The 21,815-nt window shown below is 42.1% G+C and overlaps 1 protein-coding gene across 6 annotated transcripts in view; it reads left to right on the forward strand.

Moving 5' to 3' along the window:
• The window catches only part of AUH (AU RNA binding methylglutaconyl-CoA hydratase), a 173,229-nt gene that overhangs the window by 146,437 nt on the left and 4,977 nt on the right, over positions 1-21,815 (forward strand). For 3 of the 6 annotated variants that reach the window (XM_081262864.1, XM_081262863.1, XM_081262865.1), the window contains 2 exons: positions 11,175-11,362; positions 21,251-21,301. In XM_081262864.1, the coding sequence (XP_081118990.1) occupies positions 11,175-11,362; positions 21,251-21,301 (239 nt within the window). Of the gene's footprint in view, positions 1-11,174; positions 11,363-14,066; positions 14,097-20,678; positions 20,728-21,250; positions 21,304-21,815 lie in introns of those variants that run through there. The other 3 variants (XR_014018247.1, XR_014018248.1, XM_081262866.1) reach the window with 3 other exon arrangements.

Genomic DNA, 21,815 nt, shown 5'->3' on the forward strand with positions numbered 1-21,815 from the left:
GAGCCACATCCCCAGCCTTTATATTTGTTTTTAATGTGGAAAATGATTTTGTATATTTATGGGGCGCAGTGTGATATTATTATCTGTGTATACATTGTAGAAGGACTCAGCAAAGCTAATTAACAAATCCATTACCTCACTAACTTTTTTCTTAACTGTTGTGAAAATGTTAAAAATTGGTCGTTCACAAATTTTGAAGTAGACAATTTATTATCCCTGTAGTCACCATGAGGTGCTTGCTTTTTAGCAGAAACCACGTGAGCTCCTTGGAGCTCTCAGGTCAGGTTCATGTTGCTCCTTGGGTTCAGGAGTACCATGGAGTTGCCTGCAGGAATGTCCTGGGAGCATGTTACCTGGCAGATGTCGTGATTCCCGAGTATGTGGTTGCAGCCGGGCAGCCTCAGAGCAGGGCTCTGTGTGAATGTTGCTGGGATGGACAGTGGATGAATTAGTGTGTCAAGACTGCTGTCAGATTGGGACGATTTTAATTCCGTTGGAGGCAGACTGACTTGTACTCCATTGGTTAATTTCCTCAGTCACCCACTGTATTAAGAAATGACACTTTAGGGATCCTGAACTTAACATGCCTAAGGCTGTATAATCTTGGGAAGCAAAAACGGCATAAGAAAGTCTGAGGTCAGAAATATGACACACTGTCTTCATTTTTACCCTTATTAGAATTTAATATTCATAATTAATAATGGGTGAGTGGAAATAAGTTTTCTCTGTATTCTTCTTTGTCTTTAGAAATTATGCTCCAGTGTGTCATGCACAGTGGCACATGCCTGTATTCCTAGTGGCTCAGGAGGCTGAGGCAGGAGGATTATGAGTTCAAAGCCAGCCTCAGCAAAAGTGAGGCACTAAGCAACTCAGTGAGACCCTGTCTCTAAATAAAATACAAAATAAGTTGGGGTGTGGCTCAGTGGTTGAGTGCCCCTGAGCTCAGTACCTGGCAAATCCCCTGCCAAAAAAAAAAAAAAAAAAAAAAGAAATTATGCTCCAGTGTTTTTGTCCCCACCAAGGTGGCACATCTTGTCTTTCAACTTAGGATACATTGCTTCACTGAACCTTGACTCCTTTATTTAGCAGGAGTGTTGAGTTTCATTTAATTTCATAATGGAAAATAGTTTCCAAACTAGAGCAGAATATTGGCATGAATTCTTTTTTTCTATTTAGGATATCTCTTCTTGAGATTATTTGTAAAAAATCTGAGCTTTCATATCAGTCACATTTAGTTTTTGTGTGTGACACTGAACTGTAACTTCCATTTGTAAAGCTTTCTGCTCATACTGTCATTATTAATTGAGAAGGGTGAACTAAACAGATCATATCGGTTTTATAAAGTTTGAAATCACAGTTTTAAATGCCTGAGGGTATCAAGGAGCATTCACCTTCAGTTCCATAAATGTAAAAATATAATTCAGGCCATCAGTCTTTTGCTTCTGGAAACTGATCCCAGTAAAGGAAAGTAGGGCAGAAAATTTTTCACCCAGCAAGTTTTGTACAGGTAAAATTTCAGTAGAAATGGGTGATTCAAATCTTGTATTTGTATTGCTATTTAAGGAAACCCCTTTAAACAAATGGTTTCTGGAGTACTTTATACAATGTACACAGTAGATCAAAGACCTTAAAACTATAAGACTCTTAGAAGGAAACACAGGCAGAGACCTTTTTGATAGTGGATTTGGCAATGATTTCTGGGCTGTGACACCAAAAGCACAACCAAAGAAAAACTAGGTAAATGGGACTTCATCAAAAGTATCAGAAACTTTTATGTCTCAGACACTGTCAGCAGAGCAACAGGCAACCATGGAATGTGAGAAAAGATTTGCAAATCCTATATCTGATAGATTATTAATGTTCAGAATATATAAAGGATTCCTAGAACTCAGCAAACAAAACTCAACACAAAAGTGGACAAATAACTTTAAATATTTCTTCAAAGAAGATATACAGATGATCAATAAGCACATGAAAAGATGTTCGACATCACTTTCAATGAGGCACTACTTGACACAGGTTAGGAAGGCTATTATCAGAATATATGGAAAGCAGCAGCAGAGTGAGATGGCAGCTGAGGAAGATCCTTCAGTGATTGTCTCCCTCCAGACACTTCAATCTCAGCAGCTATTTGCTCATCAGACAATCTTCACAAGAGCCTGAGGAAGCCAGGTGAGAGAGCACACTGCCCCACTGTAGTATAATAATAAGCAAAGATATATTTTAAAAGGCAGGAATGAAAGAGTTGCCAGCATTGCCCCTCCCTCAACTCCTGGCAGCATGGAGATTCCTCCAGACTAGAGCTGGAGGCGGGGAGAGGAATTAAACCCAGGTCTTAGATGTGAAATGGGTTCCAGGCCTGTTCCAGTGAAACCCAGTGATGGGCACAGCCTCACAATCCCTGCCCTGAACTATGCTTGTGGACTGAGTTACCTCCACCACCCCTTCCCTTAGGCAGCAGAGATGGGAACAAGGTGTCACCTGCTGGAGAGCAGGATATGCAAACTAGCACAGGCCTGCCTTGGAGCTCAGTGGTAGGGCTGCGTTAGTGAGACCCAGGACTGAGCATAAACCAAAGGTCCCCCAGACCAGAGCTCACAGACCTCTAGACCTGCCCCAGCATCAAGCAAGAGATGTGCATGCTGCTAGGACAGACACAAGTTTTTCCCTGTATCATTGCCATCTTTGAAGTGGGGTAGGGACACACTTCTACTCATAACTGTGTAGATCCCTACAGTTGTGAAAATCAGTTGCAACTTAGCATTAGCCTTTGTAGCTAAGAAAATGTCTGTCCCACCCCTTTCCCTACTTTGGGCAGCATAGCTATATTCAGACCAGTGCTTACAGGTGAAACTGTAGACCTGCCCCATAGTCAGGCAGAGATCAGCTCCCTTATGGGACAGACTTGTGTTTCAGCCTGCATTGCCAACAGCTGTGGCATGGGCCTCAACACACTGAGCCTATAGGACCTTGCGGTACAACCCAGCTTAGAGCCAGTTTGGGTAGCCAAGGAACTGCCTTCATCCGTGTTTCCCCACCCTTGGGCAGCCTAGCATGGAGCAAAAAGTCCATTCAGAGAGGATAGGGCAGAATAGTAAGTTTGACCAGTCTGGTCAAACCTAATGCTATGTAGATACTAATGACCCCCCCACCCCCAGGCCTCTGGAACTGCTTAGGTTGACCTGTGGTCCCAGTCTATCAGACTTCTATTCCAGCCAACATCGCCTGAAGCTAGTTGCTGCAGTCTTGAGCCATGAGTCTACCTTAGTGGTTGTATTGGTCAGCTTTTCATTTTTGTGATCAGAATACCTGAGAAAAACAACCTAGAAGAGGAAAGTTGCTTTTGTTGTTGTATTTGTTTAATTCACAATTTCAGAGGTCTCAGTCCATGGTTGGCCAACTACATTGCAGAAACATAGTTATAAGGCTTGACAGGGGAAAGGTACTCAGCTCATGATGGCTTGGAGAGAGGGAGAGAGAGGGAGGGAGGGAGGGAGAACGAACGAACGAGAACACACACAGACATGTAAGGGAGGGAGGGAGGCAGACATAGAGTCCCCAAGGTCATACCCTTAGTAACCTACTTCCTTCAGCATGCCCCATCTGCCTACAGTTACCACCCAATAGTCCATTTAAATTATTAATTCATCAGATGGATTAATCCCCTGATGAGGTTACAACCCTCCATATTCAACCATTTTACCTCTGAACCTTGCTGTGCTATCTAACACGTGAGCCTTGGGGAGGCATTCCAGATACCAATCTTGGCAGGTAAGCAGGTAAGTGTGACCCTTGATTCTACCTAATAGAATCATAGCAGGGTGTGGACTCAGGGTGTGACATCTCATTGTAGGATTTGTGGCCTTGGGTGTTACATAGGAGCCTGGAGCTACATCCTCTAAAGTGATTCTTTGCAGAATCAGGTGGAATTCCTCAGTTCCTGACCACTAGCCAGTAACTGTGGGTGATGAATTTGGGCCTACCCAGAGCCCAGGGAGAGGCTTGCAGAGAAAAACTACCCCCTTAAGATACTTACCAATTCATGAAGAATAGTACACTGTATATTTGGGATAAATCCAGGATTGGATCACCCTCTAGTGCAGAGACAGTGACAGTACACCAACAGCCAACTCTAAGTGAACCTGGACTCGGGATGCCATCTAGTGCTGAAATGGTGAAAGTGATTTCAGTCTTAGAGGAAATAAGCAGCCTGCTTGAATTTCTGGAAAGACAAATAAAGCCAGATTATAAAAACCTAAACCTTCAATTAGATATTAGATCTGAATACCTAATTTTTCAATACCCATAAGACATCACTAACAAGCATCAAGAACTTTCACCATGGCCTTGCCTAAGGGTCAAAATAAGGCTCAAAAACTAACCAGATCATAAACAGCATGGGTGAACTCGGATGGAGGACTTAAAGTAGTTATCCAAAGGAATCTCAACCTCTGAGAACACAAAGAAGTGATTAAAAGTGTTCTTTAACTGAGAAACTTGCAGAGAGATGGGAACAGTTTTTTAAAAAAATCAAATAATTCCTTGAGCTGAAAAATATACTGACAAAATTAAAAACACAATAGAAGGCATCTTTAGCAAAGATCATACAGGAGAGAGAATTAGTGAGTTCAAAGTCAGTCTATTTGAAAATACATAGTTGGACATAGAATAGGGGAGAAAAAACCCCAAACCAACAACCCAGGTCCCAGGTAGGAACAACCAGAAGGAGACCTCAGGGTTTACTCCTGGACATCTACTCATACATTAGAAGCAGAGAAGTCCCAGAACGAAAAAAAGATGAAGTACACTTAAAAGGGCACACATATAAAAGAGGAAGGAGAATCCATCTCAAATGATGCACAAGTGTAAGACCTCTGAAAATACAAGGAAACAGGCAAACAGATCTCCCCCTAAAATTCGCAGTTCCCCATAAGCTCACAGATATGGAAGTGGATGAAATTACAGAGGAAGATTATTAAAAACTGATTTATATTAAAATCTTCAGTGAACTAAAAGAAGATCTAAGGAATGAATGAAGAGAGCAAACACAGGAGATTTAAGGCCATTTCAGTAAAAAAGCAGAGCTATTGAAAAGGAACCAATCAGAAGTCCTAGAAATGAAAGACATAATTAATCAAAAGTTCACTAGAAAGCATCACTAACAGATTAGATTGTAGTATATTTTCATTTTATTTCTTTATGTTGTATTGTCAACATTTCAAAATAGCTTGTTAAAACCAAAGGATGTTTTTAGCCTTATAGTAACTATAATACAACAATCTTTAATAGTTGAGCCAAAACCAATATAAATCACTTAGCCATAAAGGGAGACTGTAAAAAAGGAGAAAATAAGAAAGAAACTCAATTAAATTAGAAAAAATTTCACAAAATAGCTGTGATAAGACATTATCTAGTGATGATTATCTTAAGTGTAAATGAATTAAATTCCCCAATTAAAAGACATAGAGCAATTAATGGATAAAACAAAAAGACCCAAATATATGTTGCCTATAAGAAACTCATTTCACAGGTAAAGACATATATATAGAAGGGATAGAATACCATTCAGATAGAATCCAAAAGAAAGCAGGAGTAGCCAGATTTTATATCCCCCCCCCCAAAAAAAAAAAAAGAACCAGTAAAAAGTGGTATATTCTCAACAGCGTATAAAATTCTCCAAGACAAATCATAGGATAGGCCCCCAAAACAAGACTGAAAAAGTTCTTAAAATTGAAATTATATTGGGTGTCTTTCCTGACAGCAGTTCAATAACATTAGAAATCAGTCAGTAACAAGAAAAACTTTGGAAACTATTCATACATAAGAATTAATTCCCTCTTGGCCAACCAGTGGAGTAAAGCAGAAATCAGGAGATTTAAACATTTCTTCAAACACGCAAATGGAAACCCAACATACCAAAACCTGTGGGATAGAGCAAAGCCAGCATCAAGAAAAACCGAGATCTCAAAACAGCCTATCACTTCATCACAAGAAACTGAAAACAGATCAAGACAAGCCCAGAATTGGTGTAAGGAAGGAAGTAACAAAGACCAGAGCAAAAATAAACGAAATGGAGACTAAAATAAAATTTGTAGATTAATGAAGTAAAGACCTATTCTTCAGAAATATGAATAAAATTGATACACCTTTAGACTATGAAAAAGAAGACTCAAATCAGAAATGAAAATGTAAACATAACTGATACCACAGAAATATTAAAGATTTATGAATAGCTGTATGCCAACAAAAAATCAGTCATTTTCTGGTACCTCAGTAGCAAAGTATCTGAACTAGAAAACAAGGAAGCAATGGAGAAATCCCTGGACATATACACCTTACAAAGGTTGAGTCCTGAGTAGAAAACCTGAAGAGACCAGTAGTGAGTAACGAGATGGAACCAGTCATTTAAAACAAAGAAAAGCCCAGCACCTGATGGCTTCACACTGGGTTCTATCAGATATCTAAATAAGAATAACATTGATTCTTAGTAAATTGTTCCCAAAAATTTGAAGAGGAAGGAATTTTTGGAAAGTCGTTCTACAAGGCCCACATTACCCTGACACCAAAACCAAACAAGGACACAACAAAAAAGGAAAGCTCTAGACCATTATCCTAGATGAACAAATAGGCGGAAGTCCTCAACAAAATACTACTGAGCTCAGTCCGGCAGCAGTAACCAAGGTCATTCACCATAACAGAGTTGGGTTCATGTGAGGGGGCAAGCATGGCTCACATCTGCAGCACATCAGTAGGGTAAAAGGCAAAGCTGTGATCATCTCAGTGGATGCAGAAAGATGCCAAAAAGGCATCTGATAAAATTCAACATCCTCTTATGATGAAAACTCTGAACAGCTAACCTAATACTGACGGGGGGATAACCGAAAGCTTTTTCCCAAAGTTCTAGAACAAGGTAAGACACTTGCAATACTTTTATTTAACATAGTACTCTAAGTCCTACCCAGATCAGTCAGGCAACAGAAAGAAATAAAGGGCATATAAGTCGGAAAGAAGAAATCCAGTATTCATTGTGTGCAGATGACATGATCTCCAAGGACTCTAGACTGTTACAACGAATAATTAATTCAGCAGCATTTCGTGATACAAAATCAACGTGTAAAAATCAGTCATTTTTTGGTACCTCAGTAGCAAAGTGTCTGAACTAGAAATCAAGGAAGCGTTCTCATTTATAACAAATGCCTCACAATAGATGTAACCACAAAAAAATAGTCAAAGCCATTTTGAGCAAAAGAACAAAGTAGGAGGCATCCCACTTTATCTGACTTCAGAATATACTACAAAACTGTAGTAATCAAAACAGCATGTTAAAACAGACACACAGAGCAGTGGAACAGGATAGGCCAAAAGTAAACCCACACATCGCAGCTAACTGGTTTTCAGCAAAAATGTTCAGAACATGCATTGGGAACAGGACAGTCTTTTTAGTAAATGGTGCTGGGAAGATTGGATATCCACATGCAGAAGAATGAAACTGTCTCTTACCAGTTACAACAGTCAACTTAAAATAGATTAAAGACTTAAGTGTGAAACCTGAAATTCTAATTACTAGAAAAAAATATAGGGGAGTTGCTTCAGGACTTTGGAATTGCCAAGACTCCTCGAATCAGGAAACATAAGCAAAAGTAGAAAAATGGGGTTATATCAAATTAAAAGCCTGATGTTCAGCAAAAGAAGCAATCAGAATAAAGAGACAGCCTACAGAATGGAAGACCATATTTGCAAGTTGTTATTTCCTATAAGGGGTTAATATACAGACTATATAAGAAACTTAAAAAAATAGCAAAACAAAAACGAAAAACAAATAATGACGTTATTTAAATGAACAATAGACCCAAGAAAACATTTCTCAAAAGAAGACCTGCAAATGGCCAATAAGTGTATGAAGAAATGCCTAACTTCACTAATATGAAAAGTGTGAATCCAAAGCACAGTTAGATACCCACCTCCAGTAAGAATGACTGTTCTCAAAAAGACAAAGGTAAGTGCTAGTTTACTTGTGTTCACATAATTATCTGCATTTCTTTCCATGTTGCCATGAATGACATGTTGAAAAAGGCAGCCTTGCATACTGTTGGTGAAAAGGAATATAGAAAAACACTACGGAGGTTCTTCAAAAGATAGGAACTATCATATGATCTAGCAGTTCCACCTCTGGGCATATATCTGCAAAAAATGAAATCAGTATGATGATGAGATGTCTGCACTCTCATGTTTATTGTGGCAGTATTCATAGTATTCAAGAAATGGAAACATCCTAAATGTCCGTGAACTCACGAATGGATAAAGAAGAAATGGCACATGCATACCACTGAATATCGGTCATCCCTCCCCCACCAAAAAAGAATGAAATCCTGCCATTCATGACAACATGGAAAGAAATGCAGATCATTATATGAACTCAAGTAAACCAGGCACAGAAAGACAAGCACTGCATGATCTCACTCACATATAAAAATCCAAAACCATCAGTCTATGATAGAGATTGAGAGTAGAGTGGTGGATACTGAAAGCTGAGAACAGAAGGGGAGAAAGATGGGAAAAGGTTGGTCAGTTGGATGGGAGCCCAGAGTTCCATTGTGCTATTGAAGGGTGGTTATAGAGAATAGTTACGTACTGTACATTTCAAAAAGCTAAAGGAAAGGAATTTGAATGTTGAATGAGACAGATGTTGTTAACCTGATTCAAGTATCATGACATGTATGCATGTATGGAAATATCACATGGGATCCCATAAATATATACAATATTTATGTTTTTATATTTTGGTTAAAATGATTTTAAATTGTAAAACTCTACTATTTTGGTGGGAGCAACCCAAACAAAATGCATATGGCATGTTATTCAACCTTAAAAAAGAATGAAAATCCTGACATGCTACAACACTGATGAACCTTACGGACATTGTGCTGAGTGAAATTATCCAGTCACAAAAGACAAATATTGTGTGAATCCATTCATTGACAGAGAAGGCTTGCGATGTCACCTGGAAAGGCCAAGTCTGGGTGAGTGCTGGCTTGTGAGCCAGCGTGATGTTCTGTCCTCGGTGAGTCAGAATGCTCCCTCAGCACCAGGCCCCCACCTGCCCGCCCCAGCTCCTACACACTGTTGTGTGGTGCATCTGCCTTGTGGAGCGGAGCAGCAAGCTGCATGCTGCTCATCTGGAGGGAGTGGTTTTTCATGTTAGTTTCCATCTACGTAACTGCCACTTTCAAGTCTTTGCAAAATTCTAATTCCTGGAGAATGATCATATGAGAGGAATGATTTGATGAATGGGTATAAAGTTTGTGGACTTTCAGAATGTTAAGGTTCAATTGGGTAAAGTGTGACATTAACAGGGAGGGTCTGCATTCAACTTTCTCAGAACCCAGGAGTAATCATTTTTAAACATGCTCATTATGACTATCATCAAAATTATGAACATCATCAAAATTTTCAGCAGCTTAATGAGTAAATGTAGTTATCTGGGTTATTTGTTTATATCTGTGTTCTAACCAGCTGCTGTTGAAAATACCATAGGTAACTGTCTTTACCTTGCAGGTTGCTCATTAGTTCCCAGACCTGTCTTTGCTGAGCTGAGCATATCACTCTTTACTACTTAAAACTGGCAATGCTTTGTTCTTTATAGACATATTTTCTGCTACATTTTATACAAGTACTATCTCTTAGCTGCCTGAGCAATTTAAACACTCAATAATAACTGCATTTTACAGAAGCATCACTCATTTGTATATGAAAACAGTCTATAGAAAATGTCAATCCTGTACTGGTTTATTGAGTTTTTTTTTTATTACTTATATTTCATTATTCTTATTGTGGTTTAAGAACAGCATCTTAAGTTCTATACTGTTAATTGTATATTATTGAGCATGTAAGAATATACTTCATTATTGAAGACAAATGTGCCTTTTAAGTTCTTTCTGAAGATTGGCTTATAGGGCGTGGTGGAAACTGAGGCAGACTAGAGAGCATTACACCAAAAAGGGGTGGCACAGTTGACTTGCCAGTAGAAATTGGTTTTTATTTTATTTATTTATTTTTTTGAATAAAATCATGCATCCAGTTTTTGAGTGTTGGTAACTATTGTGGGGGAAAAAAGCTTAAACTTTTGCAGGCCAGATAAAACCAAGTGAGCTTGCATAGACAGTGGGCCATCCAGTTATTTCCTCCTCTATACTTGGCAGTCACCTCCTCCTCTGCCTCTTGGCCACATGAGCCCTGGGCAGCTCAGCAGCCATTTTAAGGGTAAGTCATAGACAAATCCTAATGTTGTGGCTGTTTCGTATTCTTAACAGTAGAAATGGAGGCTATATCTGAATTACCTGTTTTTGTCCAACCTTCTGTTTAATGAGATCCTGGCCTATTCACTAGGAGCCATTCCAGGGAATAGGCAGACGGAGAGAATGAATTAGCCAGTTTTCATCAAAGCAGGCCTCTTCTGCAGAACTCCTCTCCTCAGTTTACCCTGAATCATGCCACTTCATTCCTTGGAGTTGAAGAGGTATTCACTTCATAAAGTCCAAAGTAGCTACATGGCAAAGTCAAATCTGGAGGCCTGGTTCTGACCCCACCGCGCAGTGTATTTCCTGACAGCTGAGAGGTAGGGTTGCCTGGGTGAGAGAGCATCTCCAAAAGAGGAGGAGCCAGCAGGGCAAAGCTGCACTTCATCAGTGGTTGTCTGTTTTTACTTTTACTAAATTAAAATGACTTTATAATTCATTCACCATACAGAATTCTTTAAAAGTATGAGGGTTGAATTCCTAAGAATTTGGTAAGCTGAAAGGTAATTGCCAGTCTTGTCAGGACTCTGCTCTCTAGGCTGTGCACCCCTGGACAGTATTGCTTGTCCCCTCTTGTTCTGCTTGTGGTTAGGACATAGTGGTTACTATGGATTGGAGTCAGGAGTACACCAGCAGTATTTGAGGTACCAAAGTCACTTGCTGATGATGTAAAATCCTCAAGTTCTTTGGTGGTGGTATTAATTGAGTAAACTGAGAAATTGGGCTGTGTTTTGAAGTAGTTTCCAGTGCCTAAGTTTGACTTATAAACTTCTGGCCCTGGTTTATTTGTGTAATAACTGACTGAACAAATGAAGCACTGAAGTGCTAAAATGAAAAGGTGTCTAATGATCGCCTGCCTTTCTCCTCTTAACCCTTCAGGGGGAACTCAGCGATTACCAAGGGCCATCGGGATGTCTCTGGCCAAGGAGCTCATCTTCTCTGCACGAGTGCTTGATGGACAAGAAGCCAAAGCAGTGGGCTTGATCAGCCATGTCCTAGAGCAGAACCAGGAGGGGGATGCGGCCTACAGAAAGGCCCTGGACCTGGCCAGAGAGTTTCTACCTCAGGTACTTCTGACTAGAGCTCCTCTGCTTCTCCATTTAGACAATTTCATAGCACAAAGACTAAAACAACACCCGGCGTATCATTGGCGGACTTTCCAGTTTAACATTTCTTGTTTGACAGATATGAAATCAAGATCCTTCAGAATTAAAACCAGAACTTGAAGATAATCCGAGGGTGATATTGTGACCACACTTTAATTTCACTTTCATATTTCATATGAACAGCATTCGGCACCTGTGACTCCATTCACGTGTATGTCCGTGTAGAGAAAGCACATTTGACCAAACATTAAAGTGTCTCTCCTAATAAGTAAGGAGGCTGATCTAACTGGGCTTTCACTGTGATGGCTTTGTTTGGGTGACCTGCTTGAGAAGCTGCAGTTTAAAGTATCGTGTGTCTTTCTTTTTCTGATGATTCGGGTATTGCTTCGTGGCTTTACTGTATGCTGTATGATCCTCACAAGTACATGAAAAAATCTGGATCACATGTGCACTTATTGGACTGTACGTGGAAACACTAAGAACCGTGCATTGATGGATTCTTTTTAAGGGATTTTTTTTTTTCTGTCAGCAGGTGTATGTTTTCAAATGTTCCTTTGGTCTGAAATCACAGATTAAAGGATTTAAACTTAAGAGGAAGAGTCTCCTTTTGCTGTGTAAGTGATTAGTCAGAATCTCTTTGTCCGTCATGGAGCTTGAACTTTTATAGCTCCCATAACCAGCCATTTCTGAAGTCAAAATAAGTTCCTCTCTGTATTTGGTTTACTTACCTCAAACGGGATTTATAATCTAAAGGATCAAGGCCATTGATCCTTTAGAAATGTCATGAAGGCTTTTCACAAAAGTGCACATGCCCCCCACATTTGCCCAGAGTTCCACCTTCCAGAAGGCTTTCCTCACCTCAGCACGTGATAGCTTCTTGGTCCTGCCCCACTCTGATTCGCTCATCCCCAGAGCTGTCACACAGGGCCACACTTCAGGTGTTGATGGTCCCTCTTAATCAACTTGTAGCCTATCGGCCGTCTCAGGAAAGAGCTCTTCTCTAACTTAGTCCCTGTGTGAGGTAACACGGAGCCTTTAACTCAGTAGAGGCCAGGTGCTTGTTAAATTGATGGAGAGAGAGCAAATAAAAAGATTTTACTGCTGTTAAAAAGAGACTTTCATTATAACCTTGGTATTTCCCCCAAATATTAGGGAATTATCTGCCTAAAGACAGATTAAAGGTAAAGTGTCAGGGAAAGTAATAGTTTAAAGACTTTCCTTGGCTTGAAATCTTATGACCAAGGTATATTTGAATTGAAATTGAGGGGTGTATCCAGATTCTGATTATTCATGGCACTGCACGACCTGATAAGTACCTATTTTATTAACTTTTCATTCCCCACTTCTTCTTCTGGCTACTTTTAATCATAAAAGTGATCATTGGGGGGTGTCACATTTTATGTCTGTTAGTGGGGTGTATTGTTGTCTGATTACCATAAGTTTGATTTGTCTAATTTGGGGCTTGGAGAAAGGAAACTACACGGTTGAGCAAACAGGGTCCTAGAGTTAGCAACAATATAAGGATTATTAAAGGACCGGCCAGGGCTGATAAAAGCATAGTTAACCAGGGGGACTGTGTGACCCAAGACTCATACCACCCTTTTTGGGCCTCTCTCTCTCTCTGATGCTCTTCAAGGCGTCTTCCTAGTTTACTCATTGATTCTTTTACAACTCCAGTGTGGTCGGCATGAAAACAACATTGTTCCCTCAATGCAGCACAAAGGCCCTCTTCTCTCAGGAAGAGGAGGTCCAACCCTCACCTGTTCTGTGAAACAACTTCAGAGAGAGAGGTTGAAGATTCCTGCAAAGCTGTGATGGAGGTTTCTAGTATCTTTAAGTTTTGGTCCGTTGTTGTTTCTAATTGGGTCATTTGTTGTGTCCCACGGACCAGGGCAGTGGTCCCTGTGCCCACCCCTGCAGCAAGTCCCATTCCTAATAAGATGGCTAAAGTGAGGGATACAGGTTCCCGGCGGAACCGGGTTGTATGTCCCCCTATTTGATCTTTAAATGAACCTGCGTCATGATAGAGCACTCTGGGAAACATCTGCACCATTACATAATTAATCACATCTGTTGACCACTTCATGAAAACATAAATAATGTTTAAGTATATAGAATTATACTGTTGTAGGGACGGACAAGGCAAGGCACCTAAGATAGCACCGAAGACAGGGAAACAGTCCTATTTGGTTGCAGCCGGATTCAGAGGGCACTGCTTCTGTTGTAATCAATTAATCCCCTGAACCCCAAGTTTAGGTAGTTTCAGAATTTTGTACCCAACATGTAAGGGAAGGGGCTCAGAAGTTCACAGTCTGCAGAAGTTCACAAAAAGCAGTTTTTGTTTCTGTTTTTTTTTTTTTTTTTTTTTTTTTTTTTTTTTTTTTTCCTGTTCTGGGCAAGTTAACTTTTCAAGGACACCTGGGAGGGGGAGAATTTTTTTTTTTCTGCCAGCTGTTACCATGGAGCCCTGTTGATAACTTTTTATCTTAGAAATGTAGCCATCTCTGTGAAGCCCCAGCTCAAGGCCAGAGGCCCTGTTCACATGTTTTGTGAAAAACTAGTAAGGGGGTGTCTAGCTTAGGAGTGCTGATTTTTCCAGCCAGTGGCCAAGTAGAACAGGGCAACATGAAAAGAGGAAGTTTATCTACATTGAACTCTTTTATAGGGACTCTTTTGCTGAAAGTCCTAAAGTCAGCCATGGTGAAGACTTCTGGAGAAGGTCAGTTAAGACTTTTCTGTGGGCCTGGTACAGAGGGGGAGGACGGGGAAGGCGGTGCTGAGAGCAGCTCCGTGGATTTGAGAATGAGGAAGGATAGATGTAAAAGAATAATGGGAAAGGGGTTTGGGATTTTTCTAGCAACAGAAACTTGAGCAGTAGAACAGGTAGAGCAGAGGGGAAGACTGGAGTGAGTATCCCAAAAAGCCTGTGAGGGACTTTAAATTTTTAGTAACCTGTTTTCAGTGATGACAAAGCAACTTTAAAGGCCATTTTCATTACATCTTGGATAGGGGTCTGAGGGCTCTCCTCAGCTGGTTTGAGCTTTGGGTTAGCTGGTAAGAGGACCCGGTGGGACCCGGTGTGGGCACTGACAGGAGAAGAGAGGAGTGAATGGGTGGAGAGATACCTCAGTACCTGTTACTTCAGTAAGGGGGCAATGGTCTGAGAACTGGCGGAGGTTTGGGTTCCATCAGGTAGCCCTTGTATGTTTACATCCTATGACTTACAGAAGAAGTCGGTTTCTCCCCCACACAGCCGTGACTGTTTGTGGCTTTGATAGTCCGCCGGGCAAACATAATAATCCAGGCTAGCCAACCTACATCTAGCTCGCGTGTCCCTACATCCATAATGTTTGTTTCCATTATCTATGGTACGGAAGGGATTTAATGGAATTTTAGTGGGATCCTCTTCATCAGGGATACCCAATAGGAAAGACCTATAGCCAGCTGACAAACGTCTGGGTGGAGAGATGGCCACCAGGTCCCTAAGGGGGCTGTATGTGAGATAGATCATACTTTTTGTCCAGTAGGATTTGTGATTAGCCATCACTGCTGTACGGGGGCTGATGAGGGTTAGGGCTACTGGTGGTCAAGGGGAGAGTCCATAGCCTTATCCACATGGCAAATACGCAATTTGAGAGGGTTACCAGTCTTTTTCAATTTCCAGCCAGAGTCTGGACAGGGCGCAGGCTTGAGATGAGAGGCATGGATCCAGGAAGTGATTTTGTTTACCTTTACCACTGTAGGTGTTATAAGTAGCACCTGGTATGATCCTTTCCAGCGAGATTCCAGGGATGACACCTGATGTCGTCTTACGTAGATGAAGTTTCCCACACCACTTGATATCGGTGTGGAGTTCCTTCGTCCCCAGGTTGGTAGGCAGTGGCCAGCTGTTTCCACAGGTATCACTGTGTTTTGTTTTTTTTTTTTTTAAAGCTTTAAGTCTGTCAAGCAAGGGGGTGTGGAAGGAATTGTTAGGTCTTAGAGTTGGGATTATGTCCCTTACTGGAGGAGGGGCACCATAGAGAATTTCATAGGGGGTGAGGTTACACAAAGAAACAGAGGGAGTATTTCTTGTATGAAACAGTGTATAAGGCAGGAGCATAGTCCAATCTTTTATGCCGGTCTCTAAGTTTAATTTCGTTAAGGTCTCTTTAATGGTTCTATTTATTTTTTTTACCTGTCCTGAGCTCTGGGGTCTATAAGCACAATGTAACTTTCCATTAATCCCCAGGGTCCTGGCTAACCCCTGACTTACCTGGGCCACAAACACCGGTCCATTATCAGACCCTATTACCTTAGGCAGGCCGTATCTTGGAAAAAATATCTTCCAGGATCTTCTTGACCACCATTTGCGCCGTTTCTTTTTTTGTGGGGAAGGCTTCAATCCATCCTGAAAATGTATCTACAAAGATTAGGAGATATTTAAGTCCATACCTTGCTGGCTTAATTTCAGTAAAGGCCACTTCCCAAAATTGTCCTGGTCTGGTTCCTCGAAGGCGCCTTCCTGCAGGAGGCTTGGAAGGGTAAGCATTAACCAATCGATAGACTCGACAGGCTTTTGTTACCCGTTCAGTTACTTCCTTTTGCTGTGAGCCGGTTAGTGGAAAACGCTGTTCTTGATCCTTCAGGAATGCCTGCAGTTTCTCTGAACCAAGGTGAGTGAGTTGATGTACATTTTTAACGTAGTGTAGGGCTTTCTGAAATTGCAGGCTGGGCTCAGTAAAGTCGAGGAGTTCAGTGTCAGTGTCCTTATGTTCCCCCGGTGTGGAAAGTGTTAACATGGTTACTCCGTTTAGGGCTGCCAATTTAGCCTCTTTATTTGCCCTCTTGTTAGATGGGGGTGGTGTCTGCACAATGGTTTGTTTTCTGGGCCCAGTGAGCCATCGTTTACCGCCCCTAAGGGAATAGTCCAGGAAGATTACTTCTTGCTGGCAAATTTGGGCCTTTTTGGCAGAAGCTCTATACCTGAGTTGAGCAAGCTCGGATAATAGTGCTTGGGTCCCAGACTCACAGTTTTCCTTGGTACCGGCTGCCAGTAGCAGGTCATCCACATATTGAAGCAGGGTGACTTCGGGGTGCGTAGTTCTGAAGTTGTTGAGATCTCTGTGGAGGGCTTCATCAAAGAGAGTGGGGGAGTTTTTGAACCCCTGTGGGAGTCTGGTCCAAGTTAGTTGACCAGACGTTCCAGTTTCTGGGTTTACCCATTTGAAAGCAAACAGCAGCTGACTATCTTTGTGCAGAGGCAAGCAAAAGAAAGCATCTTTTAAGTCCAGGACAGTATACCATTTTCGCTCAGAGTTCAGGGTGCTAAGCAGATTGTACGGATTCGGTACTGTGGGGTGAATGTCCTGCACTCTGTTGTTGGTCTCTCTTAGGTCTTGAATGGGGCGATAGTCCCCGGTTCCTGGCTTTTTTACTGGTAGCAGGGGAGTGTTCCAGGCCAATTGACACGGCCTTAGGACCCCTAAGGCCAGATATTTCTGAATATGGGGCCTTATCCCATCTTTAGCTACTTTGCTCAGAGGATATTGTTTAATATTAATTGGGGAGGCTGAGGTTTTTAACTCCACTGTTATTGGAGGTTGTTTTACGGCTAGGCCTAATTTAGCAGTTTCTGCCCAGGCATCTGGGTAATCTGTTATCCATTTCTGGGGTAGCTTGCCTGTTTGATCAGTCTTGGGGGGTGTGAAGAGTTGATGTTCATCTTTACTGACATAGTTAAAGCCATGACTATAGGAGTTTTTACTGAAGGATTTAGAAATTCCATTTGGGGGCCTTCAGGGTTAGAAGTTATTCTGGCCTGGAGTTTGGTGAGCAGATCTCTGCCCATCAATGGGGCCGGGCACTCTGGGGTCACTAGGAAGGAGTGATGGACTTTTCCTTTCCCAGGTCCACGGTCCTCTTAGTTGTCCAAGCCCGATATTTACTGCCGTTAGCCCCTTGAACTAGAGACCTTTTAGTTGACAGAGGGCCCAATGGGGCCTTAAGGGCTGAGTATACTGCCCCTGTATCCACTTCAAAGTTTACTGGGGTCCCCTCCACTTTAAAAGTTACCCTGAGCTCGGGGAGGGGACCCGAGCCCCGACTTCCCTAGTCATCTCCAGAGTTAGAATGGCTGGCTGGCGTGGCTGCTTCTTTCTAGGGCACTCTTTGGCCCAGTGTCCTTTTTCTCTACAGTAGGCACATTGATCTGAGGCCAGAGGTGGCTTCTGGCGTGGGCCCAGGTATCCCTTTCTGTCTCCCTGTCTCCTAACTTCTGGCCTATTTGTTGTTGTGACCAGGACCTTAGTCAATGCCTCAGTCTGTCTCTTGCTTCTTTCATCCTCCCTTTGCTCCTTCTCTTCCTCAGTTTCTCTCTTATAGTATACTTTCTCAGCTTTTCTGACTAAATCTCTCAAAGTCATATCTTGTAATCCATCTAAGCGTTGTAATTTTTTTTTAATATGTAGGGCAGCTTGCCCAATAAAGGCCATCGTGACAGATGCCTTTTGATCCTCTGCCTGAGGATCAAAAGGAGTATATCTCCTATATGCCTCCATAATTCTCTCCAGAAACATAGAGGGAGATTCATTAGGCCCTTGAATAATCTCTCTTACCTTGGCCAAATTAGTTGGCCATCTAGCGGCTGCTCGGAGACCCGCTATTAGAGCCCGGCGATAAGTGGACAGATGCTCCTTACCTTTAAAGGTGTTGGGGTCCCAGTTGGGTCGGTTCAAGGGGAAGTTGTGTCGGTTGCCCATCTGGCCCAAGAATATTTTTTTCTAGCTTCCAGGAGGATTCTCTCTCTCGTTCTTCTGTCATGAAGAGAGTCCCTAGGAGTTGTTGGCAGTCATCCCAAGTAGGCTGATGTGAAAATGTCGGCGGGTTCTTTGAGTTCTTTTAGCTGGGCCAGTTTCTTCCGGGGAGGAGGGGCTGTGTGTGCCATGGGGGAGTCATCTGGAGGGCACTGGGCCAGCTCAGCTTCCTCCAATGGTGGAGAGGCTGAGTCAGCAGCAGGGGAATCACTTAGAGGGTGTCGGGGGTTGGGGGACGAGGGCAGGGGATAAGGAGGGGGAGGAGAGTCCAGTAGAGTCAAATCTTGAGATTTAGGGAGAACAGAGGGTGGAGGAGGAGCAGAGGGTTTGAGAGACAGAATCGTGGGGGAAGGGGTAGGAGCGGGGGCAGGGACAAGGAAAGGCTTCACCCATGGAGGAGGAGATTCACAGAGGTCCTGCCAAGTTAAGATATACGGCTGTTGATCTGGATGGCTATGTGGTCCCGGCTGAAAGACAAAGACAATATCTCTGACTTTTCAAATTAGTGGGAAGTAGAAAGATCCTTCTGGGGGCCATCCGACTCCAAAGGTGGGCCATTCTGAGGCACAGAGAGTCTGCCAGGTCCGGTGTTTTACTGAAAAAGAAAGATTTTAAGCCCTTAAGCGGACTTCAGTCTAGTGATCAAGGGTCAGGGACAGAGGCGTGGAATGGCTCTGTCCCATAATGAAAGTTACTTGAACAAAGACAGGGACAACACAAACGTGACACAAACACGGACACACACAGTAAACGTGTAACACAAGTTTAGAGGCAAAGATTAAAAACAGACAGTGAATTCAACCTGAGAGAAAGAATTGCCGGCAAGACCAGACGGGTTGGCAGCAGAATATACCAGATGAGGGCACTTCCGTCCCTCCCAGATGAGAGCACCTTCGTCTCTCCCAGAGTCTCTCAAGGCGTCCCTTGAAAGACGTGGTCTGTGGCTTCAGGGACACGTCTGTCCACCACCGCCAGGGGAGCTCACGCTCTCCACTGACAACCACACTCTGCCAACCCAAACCAAAAAACCAGAAGGCCCTGAGAGCTCACGCTCTCCGCTGAGCCAAAAACCAGACTCTGAGCGATCGCAAAGGAAAAACAAGAAGGAGAAGAAGGAGGAGGAGGAGAAGAAAAGGCGCCTTACTTACCCCCCTAAAGGAGTCTTGTCGAGGTCTCCCTGTCCAGCGATGCGCAGTTCCCGGCCAATGCACCAAATGTAAGGGTCCGGCGAAACATCGGAGGAAGAGACCACAAGAGACTGTCTTATGCAACAGCAGAAGGGAGGGTTTATTTGGAGACCAGCATGCTAGGGCCCGAGCTCTCTATAGCAAAGAGAGATGGAGCCCTGAGAACAGCTTAAGCAGAGCTTGTATACTTTCCCTGGAGAGGGCAGGGAGAGAAGTTACATTTTGTAGTTTGGCAGTTGGGGACAGCTCATTCTGGGAACAAGATTAGCAAACAGTTCACAGTTGGGGACAGCATATCCTGGGAACAAGATTAGCAAACTGTGTTTTGTTAAGCATATAGAAAAACGGAGTGACAAGTACCTATTTTATTAACCTTTCAGTGTCAGGGCAAGTAATAGTTTAAATATTGGTTTAATGACTTTCCTTGGCTTGAAATCTTATGACCAAGGTATATTTGAATTGAAATTGAGGGGTGTATCCAGATTCTGATTATTCATGGCACTGCACGACCTGATATGTGGCTCTGTGCTCCGGAGCTCCGTGGAGGAGGCTCTTGAACTCCTTAGTTTCCAGCTTGCCTTTTCTCCTGTGAGCCTCCTTGCAGTTAATGCTGTTCACTGTCCACATCCACCTGCCTGAGCACGGGTGGCACCCTCTGCCTCCCTCTCTGCTACAGCTGATCTGACAGTGAGCTGCCTTTATTACTGTGGAAGCCAGAGTTCCATTACTACCTCAGGCAGGCTTCTTTACCTTTCCTCAGAAGGACACTCCTCTAAGAACTTAAGTGGTTAAAAGTAAATTTTCTCCAAGTTAAACAAATGTATAAGGGGATATTGAATGACTTTGTGATGTGAAAACTATGTATATAATTTACCAAACAAGTTTGAATGCAGTGATCTTTATTGTATTTGTTACGTTGTTATTGAATGATCACTCTCCAAATAATGAAAAAGCTTCTATAATCAGTATTTCTGGAGAATTTAGATGGGTCAAATTGATATTAGAAACCCCTAGAAAAGAATAAATGGCAATTTTTATGCATTTGTCCATTCACTCCTTAGAGTTCTTTTGTTGCACCTGTTTTTTGGAGCCTACTTTGCATTTTAATTCAGAAGACCATTCAATTCAAAATGAGCTACAAATTCACATTTATTACCTGTAAATAAATTAGAATATTTTAGAAATTCAAAATGAAATTGAAGAACTGAATTCTATCTGGGGAGTATGCTTTTCATAGGATAGTTTGGATAAGAGTTTGGCTTCCAGAAAACACAAGTCGTGGTGTCCTTCTCACAGAAGGTGCCCACCAGCTCCTTCCAGTGTGACCCAGGCACACCCATGCAAGGTGAGAGTCCTGCTCAGAGCATGTGTGTGTGTGTTCACCCACCATCTCCACAGTTTAGTTATCCGTGCTAAGGGAGAAGAGATACACACGTCCAAAGGGCATTACATCGACCCTATCCTTACTGGCAGCAGGCTGGTTGCCAGCCCTAATTTCAGTCATAACTGCTAGTTAGTGGGATATTAAGCCAAAGACTTCCTTTTTCTTCCCCTACTTAACCTCTAGGGAGAATGTTGAAGAACTCTAACCCTTCAGCTGGATGTCACTGCCTGCTGCCTTCAGGGATCTGAAGTTTGCCGTAACAGAATACTGTGGCCTCTAGATAACTTGCTGATGCAACACAGTTGTTATAGTTGCTGTTTAATTAAGACCTTGCAAAGCTCAGAAAAGAAATTTTCCATCTAGTAGCTCATAACTGTTGTTGGCCATGCCATGTATCTATCAATGGGAATTTCTGAATTTTACTTAAGGTGTACAACATAATTTGCATAAATAGTAAGTAAAATTTGTTTAATTTGAATTTTAGGGACCTGTTGCAATGAGAGTGGCAAAACTAGCAATTAATCAAGGGATGGAGGTAAGTTCCTTAATGCTCAAGTTTGTTGTTAGAATGAATAGTGAAGATTAATCTAAATGAACATGTTTAGACTTTTAGAGGGTTCTTTTTTTGTTTTCGTGTTTTGGTTCTAAGGGATTGAACCCAGAGACACTCAACCACTGAGCTGTGCCTTAGCCCTTTTGTATTTTTACTTTGAGACAGGGTCTTGCTAAATTGCTCAGCCTGGCCTTGAACTTGTGATCCTCATGCCTCAGCCTCTATGGGATTACAGGCGTGCGCCATTGCACCCAACTTCGACATTATTGTTTAATATTCCAAAATATAGCTGTTTGAACGCTACTATTACTGAAAGATTCTAAGGTTCCTTTAGGCTACATCATTGATTTCATTTTGCTATGATTATTGTTGAGTTCATATTATAATCACAGAATTCAGAATTTCACCGATGCTGTGCAACTTATGATATGTCAGTTATTTTTGCCATTGCATTAATTAGATTCACTGACTAGTATTTCGTAGAAAACCAAAGGAA

This window comes from Spermophilus citellus (genome assembly GCF_964194105.1).
Source record: "Spermophilus citellus genome assembly, chromosome: 12".
NCBI lineage: Eukaryota > Metazoa > Chordata > Mammalia > Rodentia > Sciuridae > Spermophilus > Spermophilus citellus.